The sequence below is a fragment of the Oncorhynchus clarkii genome, chromosome 27, assembly GCF_045791955.1.
Source record: "Oncorhynchus clarkii lewisi isolate Uvic-CL-2024 chromosome 27, UVic_Ocla_1.0, whole genome shotgun sequence".
NCBI classification, from domain to species: Eukaryota; Metazoa; Chordata; class Actinopteri; order Salmoniformes; family Salmonidae; genus Oncorhynchus; species Oncorhynchus clarkii.
Window position 1 is genome coordinate 3,377,433 of NC_092173.1, and position 10,879 is coordinate 3,388,311.

The following is a 10,879-nucleotide window of genomic DNA, read 5'->3' on the forward strand; positions in this document are numbered from 1 at the left end:
TTTTTTAAATATTTTTTTTTATACTTCAAGGGGTCTTAAAATTATATATCAAATATCAAAATTGTCATAAGGATGACCTTCTTAAAACAATTAAAAGTACAATTAAAAAAATACCCATCATTATGGATGTCTCTATTGTGATTGGTTGATACTCTGTCAAACACTGTCAAACACTCATGCGCAAAAGCTCATCATAGCATTTGAGTGAGTATATACACTACAGCATTCCAGGTATCAGAGCTATCTGCTTTATCAGGTTTCCTTCCTGCTCTCTGGTGGGAACCTAAGCAATTTTCTTGGCAGATAGCTCAGTGGAAACCGGTCTTGTTACATTGCTATGAAAACAAGCAGTGACATGGCTCCTCCCACAACCCACAGTAAACCACAATCGAGTCTTAGACACACTTGTTTGCTGCCTCGCCTCCTCAGTAGTTGTCTACACACTTCATGGACAAGGGTGACCCCGCGGAGAAATTATTCAGAGTTTGTGTGAGATTTGAGGCGGTGTTGTGACACACAGGAGGAGCTCTGCCCCCCTATGGATCGTGTTGAAGGGGGCCTGGAGAAGTTCAGGATCTTCAGGAAGGATGACTTTGAGGCTGACTGGATTAAGGTGACAGAACGCCGCTTTGGCCAGGTCTACAGAGTGAAAGTCAAGCTTTGGAGGGAAAAGTGTGCCCTGAAAAGCTTCAATACCACCCTTACTGGCACCAGTCTCTACAGGTATGGTTAATGTGGCTTTATTACAGGCCTAGAAGATATACTCTAGATCAGAGCAAACATTTTACAGAATAAATCACATCATTTTTAATGGAATAACAATCACTAAAAGGGAGCACATTTGGGAGTTTGAATAATTAGCAGTTTGCAGTAGTGGTCTAATTACTGGGAAAACAAGTGTGTTAGATTAGAAAGGTTGAAAGTGACAACAAAAATCTTTGGGCTGAGGCTGCTCAGGTGTGTAAAAAAAACCTGTCAACTCCTCCTTACACTTATATTTTCTTTATTTGTAGGAGAATGATAGAGGAAGCATCCAAGATGGAGAAAGTGACATTCAAGTACATTGTGTCCATCTACGGGGTGTGTAATGACCCTCCCTCCATGGTGATGGAGTACATGAATAATGGCTCCCTGGATCGTCTCCTCACCAGCCACGTGTTGATGTGGCCCAAGAAGTTCCAGATGATTCACGAGGTCACCATGGGCATGAACTTCCTTCACAGCATGAACCCTCCACTTCTCCACCTGAACCTGAAGCCTTCAAACATCCTTCTAGACGATCACCTCCACATCAAGGTGAGAATAGCTCCGCAGAGAGACTGGTATGCCGTTTAAGCAGCTATTCCTATTTTTAAAAAGTGTAATGAGAGAGACGAGGGTCCTTAATGATATCTTGACTATTTTGTTAATTAGGCATGCAAACATTAAAAAATGTAGGGTTATATCTGAATAAGAGTTCAGTGGTACATACGCAGTAATGATTATCTGTCTGAAGAAAATTTCCCTCCAAAGATTTCAGATTTTGGCTTAATTAAGTGGGAGGAGGCTGGGAACAAGAAGGAATTCATTGAAAACTTGACTGCGAGAGGAAACATTTTCTACATACCTCCAGAGACATTCACTCTGTGCCCTGAGCATCCAGGAACCAAGTTCGATGTTTACAGGTGAGTTAGTTGCCAAGGGCAAATTCCTACAAACTCACACATAGGCCCACTATAGAACAGTGTTAATAGGCTAGTTTTCTCTCTCTCTGTAATAGAAACATTATGAGTTACTAACTAGATATTTCAATAATTTGTTCAGTATTTGATCCTAAAGTCATTGATTTTTTCAATATAGTTTCTAATGAGGTATAATCTTTGATAATGTAATTTAGATTTAATGTACTCTGAACAAAAATATAAACGCAACAGGTTTAGTGTTGGTCCCTTGTTTCATGAGCAGAAATAAATGATCCCAGAAATGTTCCATATGCACAAAAATGTTCCATATGCTCAAATGTTGTTCACACATTTGTTTACATCCCTGTTAGTGAGCATTTCTCTTTTGCCAAGACAATCCATCCACCCGACAAGTGTGGCATATAAAGAAGCAGATTAAATAGCATGATCACTACACAGGTGCACCTTGTGCTGGGGACAGTAAAAGGCCACTCTAAAATGTACAGTTTTGTCACACAACACAATGCCACAGATGTCTCAAATTTTGAGGGAGCGGGCAATTGGCATACTGACTGGAAGAATGTCCACCAGAGCTGTTGCCAGATAATTGAATATTAATTTCTCTACCAACATCGTTTTAGAGAAAATGGCAGTAGGTCCAACCGGCCTCACAACCATCCCATCCACATTCGGCTTCCTCACCTGATACCAGCCACCCGGACAGCTGATGAAAATGTTGGTTTGCACAAACAGTCAGAAACCGTCTCAGGGAAACTCATCTGCATGCTTGTCGTTCTCACCAAGGTCTTGACCTGACTGCAGTTCGGCGTTGTAATTGACTTCAGTGGGCAAATGCTCACCTTTGATGAACACTTCCATGCTGGAGAAGTGTGCTCTTCACAGATTAATCCTGGTTTCAACTGTACCGGGCAGATGACAGACATCGTGTATGGTGTTGTGTGGGCAAACAGTGTGCTGATGTCAACATTGTGAACAGTGAGTGCCCCATGGTGGTGGTGGGGTTATGGTATGGGCAGGCATAAGCTACGGACAACAAACAAAATTGCATTTTATTGTTGGCAATTTGAATGCACTGAGATATCTCACACATTAAGCATGTTTGGGATGCTCTGGATTGATGTGTACGACAGCATGTTCCAGTTCCTGCCAATATTCAGCAACTTTGCACAGCCATTGAAGAGGAGAGGGACAACATTCCACATCCTGATCAACTATATGCGAAGGAGATGTGTCGTGCTGCATGATGGTGGTCACACCAGACACTGACTGGTTTTCTGATCCACGCCCCATCTTTTAAAAAATGTCACTAACAGATGTATATCTGTATTCCCAGTCATGTTCAGCTATGAAAAGCCAACTGACATTTACTCCTGAGGTCCTCCTGTTGCACCCTCTACAACCACTGTGATTATTATTATCTGACTCTGCCGGTCATCTATGAACATTTAACATCTTGGCCATGTTCTGTTATAATCTCCACCCAGCACAGCCAGAAAAGGACTGGCCAACCCTCAGAACCTGGTTCTGCTCTAGGTTTCTTCCTAGGTTCTGGCCTTTATAGGGAGTTTTTCTTAGCCACTGTGCTTCTACATCTGCATTGCTTGCTGTTTGGGGTTTTAGGCTGGGTTTCTGTACAGCACTTTGGGACATCGGCTGAAGTAAAACAGGTTTTATCAATACATTTGATTGAAATTTGATTGATGTGAAATCCATAGATTAGGGCCTAATGAATGTATTTCAATTGTCGGATTTCCTTATATGAACTGTAACTCAGTAAAATCGTTGAAATTGTTGATGTTGCGTTTATATTTTTCTTCAGTGTTATTAGATACACGGAGAAAGAACCACATTGAAGTTATCCTGTCCGGTCAGAGAGGTGTTACGTGTTCCTTGTTTTAATTTAGCTTCTCTATTGTGATGTGGGAAATCCTGACCCAGAAGAGACCTTATCAAGCTGGGAAACGTGAGTAGTGGTAATGCATTCTGATTCAAGTATCAGATTTTCAAAAAATCAAATCACATACACAGTAGTTTTTGACAAAGTTCAGGTAGTTAAACTATACAAGCTTATAATCACATTGAGAGGTCATTTTTTTAAATCATCTCTCATCTGACAAAACATATAACTTCCTGTGTCACAGGAAGCAGTACAACGACAGTCCTGATGAAGGTGGCATCAGGTAGAAGGCCAGGCTTGGAAAATATCCCTGATGACAAGCCACAAGAATGTGAGCAGATGATCACAATAATGCAACAGTGCTGGGATCAGGATCCCAGAGAGAGGCCAGACTTCTCAGGTAACATTTCACCTGATTCCAGATCTGTTAGTGCTGTAAAATACTGTAGAGTAGAATAGATGCGTTATTGTCCATTTGGTTAAAAATAAAATTAGTATTCTGCTTTTTTCCCTACCTCAGACACACCCACATGTTGAGAGGCACATGGTCAGCCATTGTGCAGTGCAAGATGGAGAGATATTTTTGGGGCTACGTGGCTTACTCAATGGCATAATGGTAATGATCTGACACCAGCAGCCCTCCAGTAGCCAATTCAGATCACACTTTTCCATTGCCCGGCCTGGAAACTTTGGTTACCACCTCTGTCTACTTACCGCCAACCAACTCCTATGGTCATTGTCATCAATGCCAGACATACGAAAAGATCTTAGATCAGGCTAGATAACATTGTGTGTCCCTCTCCATACCCAACCGCAAAGAACAACAACAAAACAAACTATCTTCGAGACAACAAAAGGGGGAGAATAGCCACCCCTTGTTATGATCAGAAACAGTATAGAAACAGAATGGCCACCATTTTTTTATCAGAAAAAGGGAAGAAAGAAATTATGAAGGGCCTCCTTTGTTGTCTCCAAGTGTCATAGGCTTCCCTTTTCAAAGAAAAATACACCCTTTATTAAGCCTATAGCTACACACATTACCCATGTGATTGCTCCAGCACATTGTTTCTTCAAAACAAGGCAAGCCCATATGTTGGAGATTGACACAATATGGCTGAACATGTTGTGTGGACTTTGTTCAGTAAACGATCTTACACTGGCTGAGGCCCAGTGGCGATTTTAGCATTTAAATGTTGTTGGGGCAAAAAATATAACATTTAAAATTATGCATGCCTGCTGAGCCACTACACAATACAACACTAAGCAATACATTCATTGCACTACAACCGTAACAAACGGTGCCCACAAACTATTAGGGCCTACATAGTCCCAACAGCAGTCCCAACACCTTGCTACACCTGGCTATCAGCGGAGCCTTGTCTGGCAGCGAAACAGTTCATTCAGCCTCATTTACTGGCTTTTAAAAAAACATAACTGATATGGCTGACTTGATATGTGACGCGTATTAATGCCAAAATAAGATGCAAAACAGGCAAGCCCAAAATGTGGAGCTCTAACCCAGCTGCCCTGAATGACGGGTCACCAATGCTGAGGCCAGATCCTCAGACGGGTTGCAAAGGGAGGGTATATTACTGGTAACTTTGTCAATTTCCAGTAAACTACCAGAATGTTGGTAACTTTCAAGGATGTTATGGAATTTTCATCACATGACATCAAGTGGCCTTTTTGGGTACTTTAGATTATCACAAGGGTCTTTAATTAACTTTGGCCCACTGTGTGGCCTTATCTGTCCCACTATTGTTTGTGGAGTTATGCTCTGATGAAGGTCGACTGACTGAAGGCTTAAAATAAATGTGCATCTGACTGGAAGTTTCTCCAGTTTTGTATTTTGCCTCCAGCACCTTCACTATTTGGTTTTCACATGTAAAATATATACAATTATAAAATAAGACGATTTTATAATAAAAAATGGAGCGACAAAGCTGTAATGGACACAGATATAAAAAAATGAATACTTTATATGAATGCATTTTTAAAAAAGGTATTAAGGTACAAAGTTTTTTATTTTTATTTAACTAGGCAAGTCAGTTAAGAACAAATTCTTATTTACGCTGACGGCTACCCCGGCCAAACCCTAACACGGACAATTGTGCACGGCCCTATGGGACTCCCAATCACAGCCGGTTGTGATACTGCTTGGAATCGAACCAGGGTGTGCAATGATGTCTCTAGCATTGAGATGCAGTGCCTTAGACCGATGCTCCACTCGGGAGCACTTAAGTTACCATAGATTGCCATAGATGTCCTGTTAATTACCAAAATTACAGAAAATTATGGTAACTTTGGTAAATTACCGGTAGTTTATTTACCAAGTGCTCAGACATCACTCAGATCTGAAATGCACAGCACTCAGTAACTCTGCATCTGTTTCTGCATGAAGATCATAATTATCCTGTCCAGGGCTTGTACTCTGACAGCTTTCTGATTGTAGACTTTGAGGAGACTCAGAGAGACTCGGAGAGCACATGCTCTGTTCAATGTAATGCTCACTGATGTGAGATGCCTTATTGTAATATTCTAAAATAAACTCAGATAAGATTGGATCATTTACAAAAGCTGCAGGCAAGCAATTAAGGCAAAGGATTAAAGTGCCATGTTAACGAATACTAATAAACACCATGTGTATGCATACACTGCCGCATCGAAATGAGCAACATTACTAAGCAATTTTCCATATTACAGCATTATTACGCATAAGAATAGGTTATTTGCATTCTACTTCACATGTCATAAAATGGACACCGTAAATCTGTATGACCAAAAGTGTTCAATCGTTTCAGGGTAATTGTTCTTCATCTTCAGTGCCCTTTAGTATTGTGTTGACTACAGCAGTTACTGTATAATATGAAAAGTTTTAATAAAACTACTATGCCTCATGGATTTTACAAACAGAATTGTAAAAAAATAGCATACATTATTCACACGTTTACACATCTTGTTAACATTTTGAGTATGACGGATGCATGCACTGCATCAATCAAATCCCTCTGAATTTGAGAATATGTTTTTAATGACCAAACTTCTTTGTCTGTTTGTTTATTTCCAGACACTGTTCGAAAGACAGAAGCTCTGAGCGACATCCTGGGAATAGGTGGATGTAGCAACGGGGATAAGACACACAAACCTGATTATACCATGCTGTCGCCCATCTTCAGAAGAGTGAGTGCTCAGTGCTGCATCCTCCATCAATGTTGAGATAACAGATACAGCATCCACCATCAATGTTGAGATAACAGATACAAAGCTCTCAAACAAAGTCTGTCTGACTGTCTGTCTGTCTGTCTGTCTGTCTGTCTGTCTGTCTGTCTGTCTGTCTGTCTGTCTGTCTGTCTGTCTGTCTGTCTGTCTGTCTGCCTGTCTGCCTGTCTGCCTGTCTGCCTGTCTCTCTCTCTCTCCCATGTGAATGTATGTTAAAGAAGACCTTGACTATGCCAACTGTATGGTTGTATAATGTATGCGTCTTATAAACAGTTGTCATTAGCCCCATTAATAACAACATTGACTTGTTGATGTGCTGCTATTATGATGACTACTATTAACACTTGTTCATTATATCTCCATTAAGAAATCCACGTGCTCACTCGCCAACCCTCCAGGTGAGTGCATGGGGAAAACTCATGTTCTGTGTGTCTCAGTGCTTCTAGGGCTGACATTTAAAATGCAATTCTACCAAGTGTTTTCCACGTATTGAAAACTGGAGAAGGTGTAGCTTTGGACCATGTGAAAAAAATGCTTATTTATCTCTGGCTCTTAGACTGAACAAAATGCATTGGAGGAAAGCCATGTCTCTTTAGACAAAGCCAACTTGTATGCAAATGCATGCACTCTTCAATTAACCATGGCTACTGCCACAATCAAATGAGGCAGCAGACATATTGTTATACTGTATCAGATTGATTTGCATTGGCAATACCTCTGCCTCTGTGTCTTATCTGGTTTATGTTGCTTTTTTACATTCACAGACACGAGCAACACCAGGGATGACATTCTCAATATTCTATCAAGGAAAGACTTTGAAAACTTCAGACAGGCCCTTAGGAAGGAGCATGTGTCTATGCTCTTCAAAGACAACAACACTCTTCTCCACTACACAGTGGTTAGTGGTGACACGGAGAGTGTGAGGCATGTCTTGAGTCTTGGTGCGGAGGTAAACTCACAGAGCGTCAGAGGATACACTCCTCTCATTGTGGCGGTGCTCCACAAGTTCCACGAGATATGCTCCTTACTGACGGAGCACGGGGCAGATGTTAAACTTGGAGATGGGGACCAGTGGACTCCTCTGCACTTTGCCGCTCAAAGCGACGACAGCAGAGTTGTCCGTCTGCTACTGGACAGTGGCGCCCAGCCTAGCGTTAAGGAGAAAGCCGGGTGGACGCCGCTTCACCTGGCCACTCAGAACGGCCACGAGAACGTTGTGCGTCTCCTCCTGACGCGGATGGGAAGCGCCGAAGAGCATGAGGAGGTCCACGGGAGGACGGCGCTCCACGTGGCGAGTGTTTACGGCCACCTCGCCATCGCCAAGCTCCTGCTCGGTAAGGGAGTTGACCCCAACGGGATGGACCACTCCATGACCACCGCTCTACACCTGGCAGCCGAGGAGGGCCACAACAGGGTAGCCAGGCAGCTGGTGACAGCTGGCGCCGATGTCAACTCCCTGGACAGCCGGCACTACACCCCATTACACTTCGCCGCCCTCAAGGGACACACAGGCATCTGCAGGCTACTGTTGGGCAACGGGGCAAATCCCGACCCCAGGACCCTCCAGGGTTGGACGCCCATGCACTTGGCGGCGCTGAAGGGCCACGCGACCACCGTGCTGGAACTAGAAGCCCACCAGTGCTCTATGGACCTGCCAGGAAAGGGTGGCTGGACACCCCTCCACTTGGCCTGCCACCACGGGCAAGAGGAAGTGGTGTCCAAGCTGCTGTCGGCCAAGGCCAATCCCGACATGGCAGAGGATAGCGGCTGGACTGCGCTCCACTTGGCGTGTAACGGCGGCCTTTTCTCCAGTGTACTCCAGCTCATTTCGCATCGGGCCAACGTCAACGCTCTGAACAAGAGCCAGGCCACCCCATTACATCTGGCTGCCCAGAACGGCAGTGTTCCCATTATCAAAGCCCTGCTAATGAACGGGGCAGAGAGGAGTAGTAAGGACTCGACAGGCTGCACAGCCCTATCCCTGGCCAGGAAGTGTCAGAAAGAGGAGGTAGTGCAGCTACTGGAGGACAGTTAGTGAGCCTTTCACACTACTGTGCCGAACCGAGACGCACCAAACCAAACTGTACTGAGCTGGTCTGGTTACATATCCACCGTTGTTGCTGGAATTGTGCTAAAAATAGTCATGTGAGAAGAATCTATCCGAGCCAGTACAATTTGTTTCGGGTTGGCAAGATAGTGTAAAAAGGGTACTAGAAAGCCAACAACGGCATGTTGAAAGATAACTCTGGACAGGGTAACACTGATGTCAGGCTTAGTGACTAAGAAGTACAGTACATCACTGTTGGGAAAAGTGTATTGATACTCTATTGATTTATGTCTCTACGGTATCGACGCTGTAATTAGGGATGTTATTCTGAATGCTCAATATTATATTACATTGTTATTGTTAATTTAAATTGTAAGGATGACCTTGCTGTCTGTTGTCGACATCTATAAATATGTAATTATGACCATGAGTGGATTATAAAATCATTTTTTCATTAGCTGGCAAATAGTGAAGGTTTTTCATTCTACTCACTGTGGTGACCAACCAAGAGCACTATATCTTGTGCAAGACTAAGCTGACCGGTTGACACATTATATTGAATAGAACTGAAATGCATTGAGAAATATATTTGCATATACTTATGTTCCCATTTCCATGGCACAGGTGACCAAACGTTTTTTTTTTGTGTTTTAAAAAAAATACTCCAGCATAGTAGCCATGACCATACCGTAACATATCCCATGAGTCAAACCATATCAGATCTGTCGTGTCTACTTAACTTAATGCTTCACTGACAGGTGGAAGTGACCCGAAACCTGTGTGCAATGGAATCGAAAACCCTCCCACAACGTTTATCTCACCAGAGAGGAATGACATCAATGTGAAGCATTCTAATCATTCTCACTGCCACCCTCCCCGCGAGAAGATAACTCGTTTGACAGCATTTCTCTCTCCCCAAGCAATGTGATGATCTCTTTCTGACACCAGCGCATTTCTCCCTGATCTGCAGGATTTGATCAACCCTCCTCATTCATAAAAAGACTGTGTGCCACTCCCACCCACAATAGTTTACAGCAGACTTCCTGAAAAATGTAACTCATCCTCACCGTCTAATCAAAGTTAGTCTGAATCAATGGCTCCGGCAAAACCTTTTACACCCACAGTGACACATTTGACGGTTTCCATCGGGCTATAATTCAGTTTGCAAATCCCTAACAGAATTTCTGAGGAAGGTCAGGACACGACGTGCAACAGCAGCTAATGCCAGTTTTGATTGGGCAAGCCGTTAAGGGCATTGCATCACAGCAAGGGATGCTAGTCAACAACAGGAGTTTAGATAGAAGAAGGAACGCTTGCTGTCGTCCTTTTTCCCATGGGACATTCCTTGTAGGCCTACTACTTTCAGACAAAATGTTGCATTATTAATGAATGCAATATGTTTACACAGTCTATGGATATTAATCGTACACCAAACTACAATTACAATGGTCGGTGGTGTATTTCATTCCCCAGCAGGCTAGAGGGATATCTTTGAGTTGAGACAGCCTCTCACAGGGTTAAATGATCCACAGAGGCCTGTGGTGCTTAGCAACTGCAAACATGACTAATTCAGCCACTGAACCAGCTCCTGACCCAGGTGTGCCGCCTCAACAGCCCCTTCCCCCCCAAAGAAAGTCTCCTCTGCCCGGGCACCTCTGGTCTTGCCCAGGTAATTGACGGCGAGTGATCTTTCAAGTCTCCAGGGCGATGATGTGGAAAATATTTTTACCCTGTCATCTTAGCCACCACTTGGCTTCTCAGTATACCTGTATTTAAAAAAAATACCCTTTTAGTTTAATCCCTTTTGCTGCCCAAGGTTACTATTTGGGCAATTATCATTACGTCGTTCTTCTAGCAGACCTGTCAGTATAGACACAGGTTAAAGTCACAGCTATGTTATAGGCTGGTGAGTTTGAAACACTTTCACCAGACATCCACTTGCTCAGCCAAAGATATAATAGCCAGCGTAGTCTAAGTATTAGCAGCATAGATACTGCAGAACTGCATTAAAATACCAAGCAAGCCCCTCATTCT

General features: G+C 43.1%; 1 protein-coding gene across 1 annotated transcript; it reads left to right on the forward strand.

Moving 5' to 3' along the window:
* The first annotated feature begins 538 nt into the window (after window positions 1-538).
* Window positions 539-9,252, forward strand: LOC139386081 (ankyrin repeat and kinase domain containing 1). Its single transcript, XM_071131502.1, has 8 exons — window positions 539-723; window positions 1,014-1,296; window positions 1,513-1,664; window positions 3,587-3,645; window positions 3,824-3,979; window positions 6,647-6,759; window positions 7,166-7,196; window positions 7,563-9,252. The coding sequence occupies exons 1-8, from the start codon at window positions 539-541 to the stop codon at window positions 8,831-8,833; spliced, it is 2,250 nt and encodes a 749-aa protein (XP_070987603.1). The 3' UTR covers window positions 8,834-9,252.
* Window positions 9,253-10,879: the final 1,627 nt, after the last annotated feature.

Excerpts from the sequence above, each read along its gene's own strand:
- LOC139386081 (XM_071131502.1), top strand. The coding sequence starts at position 539 with ATGGATCGTGTTGAAGGGGGCCTGGAGAAGTTCAGGATCTTCAGGAAG. Across the intron at positions 724-1,013 it reads ACTGGCACCAGTCTCTACAG|GAGAATGATAGAGGAAGCAT; the intron begins GTATGGTTAATG and ends CTTTATTTGTAG. Across the intron at positions 1,665-3,586 it reads ACCAAGTTCGATGTTTACAG|CTTCTCTATTGTGATGTGGG; the intron begins GTGAGTTAGTTG and ends GTTTTAATTTAG.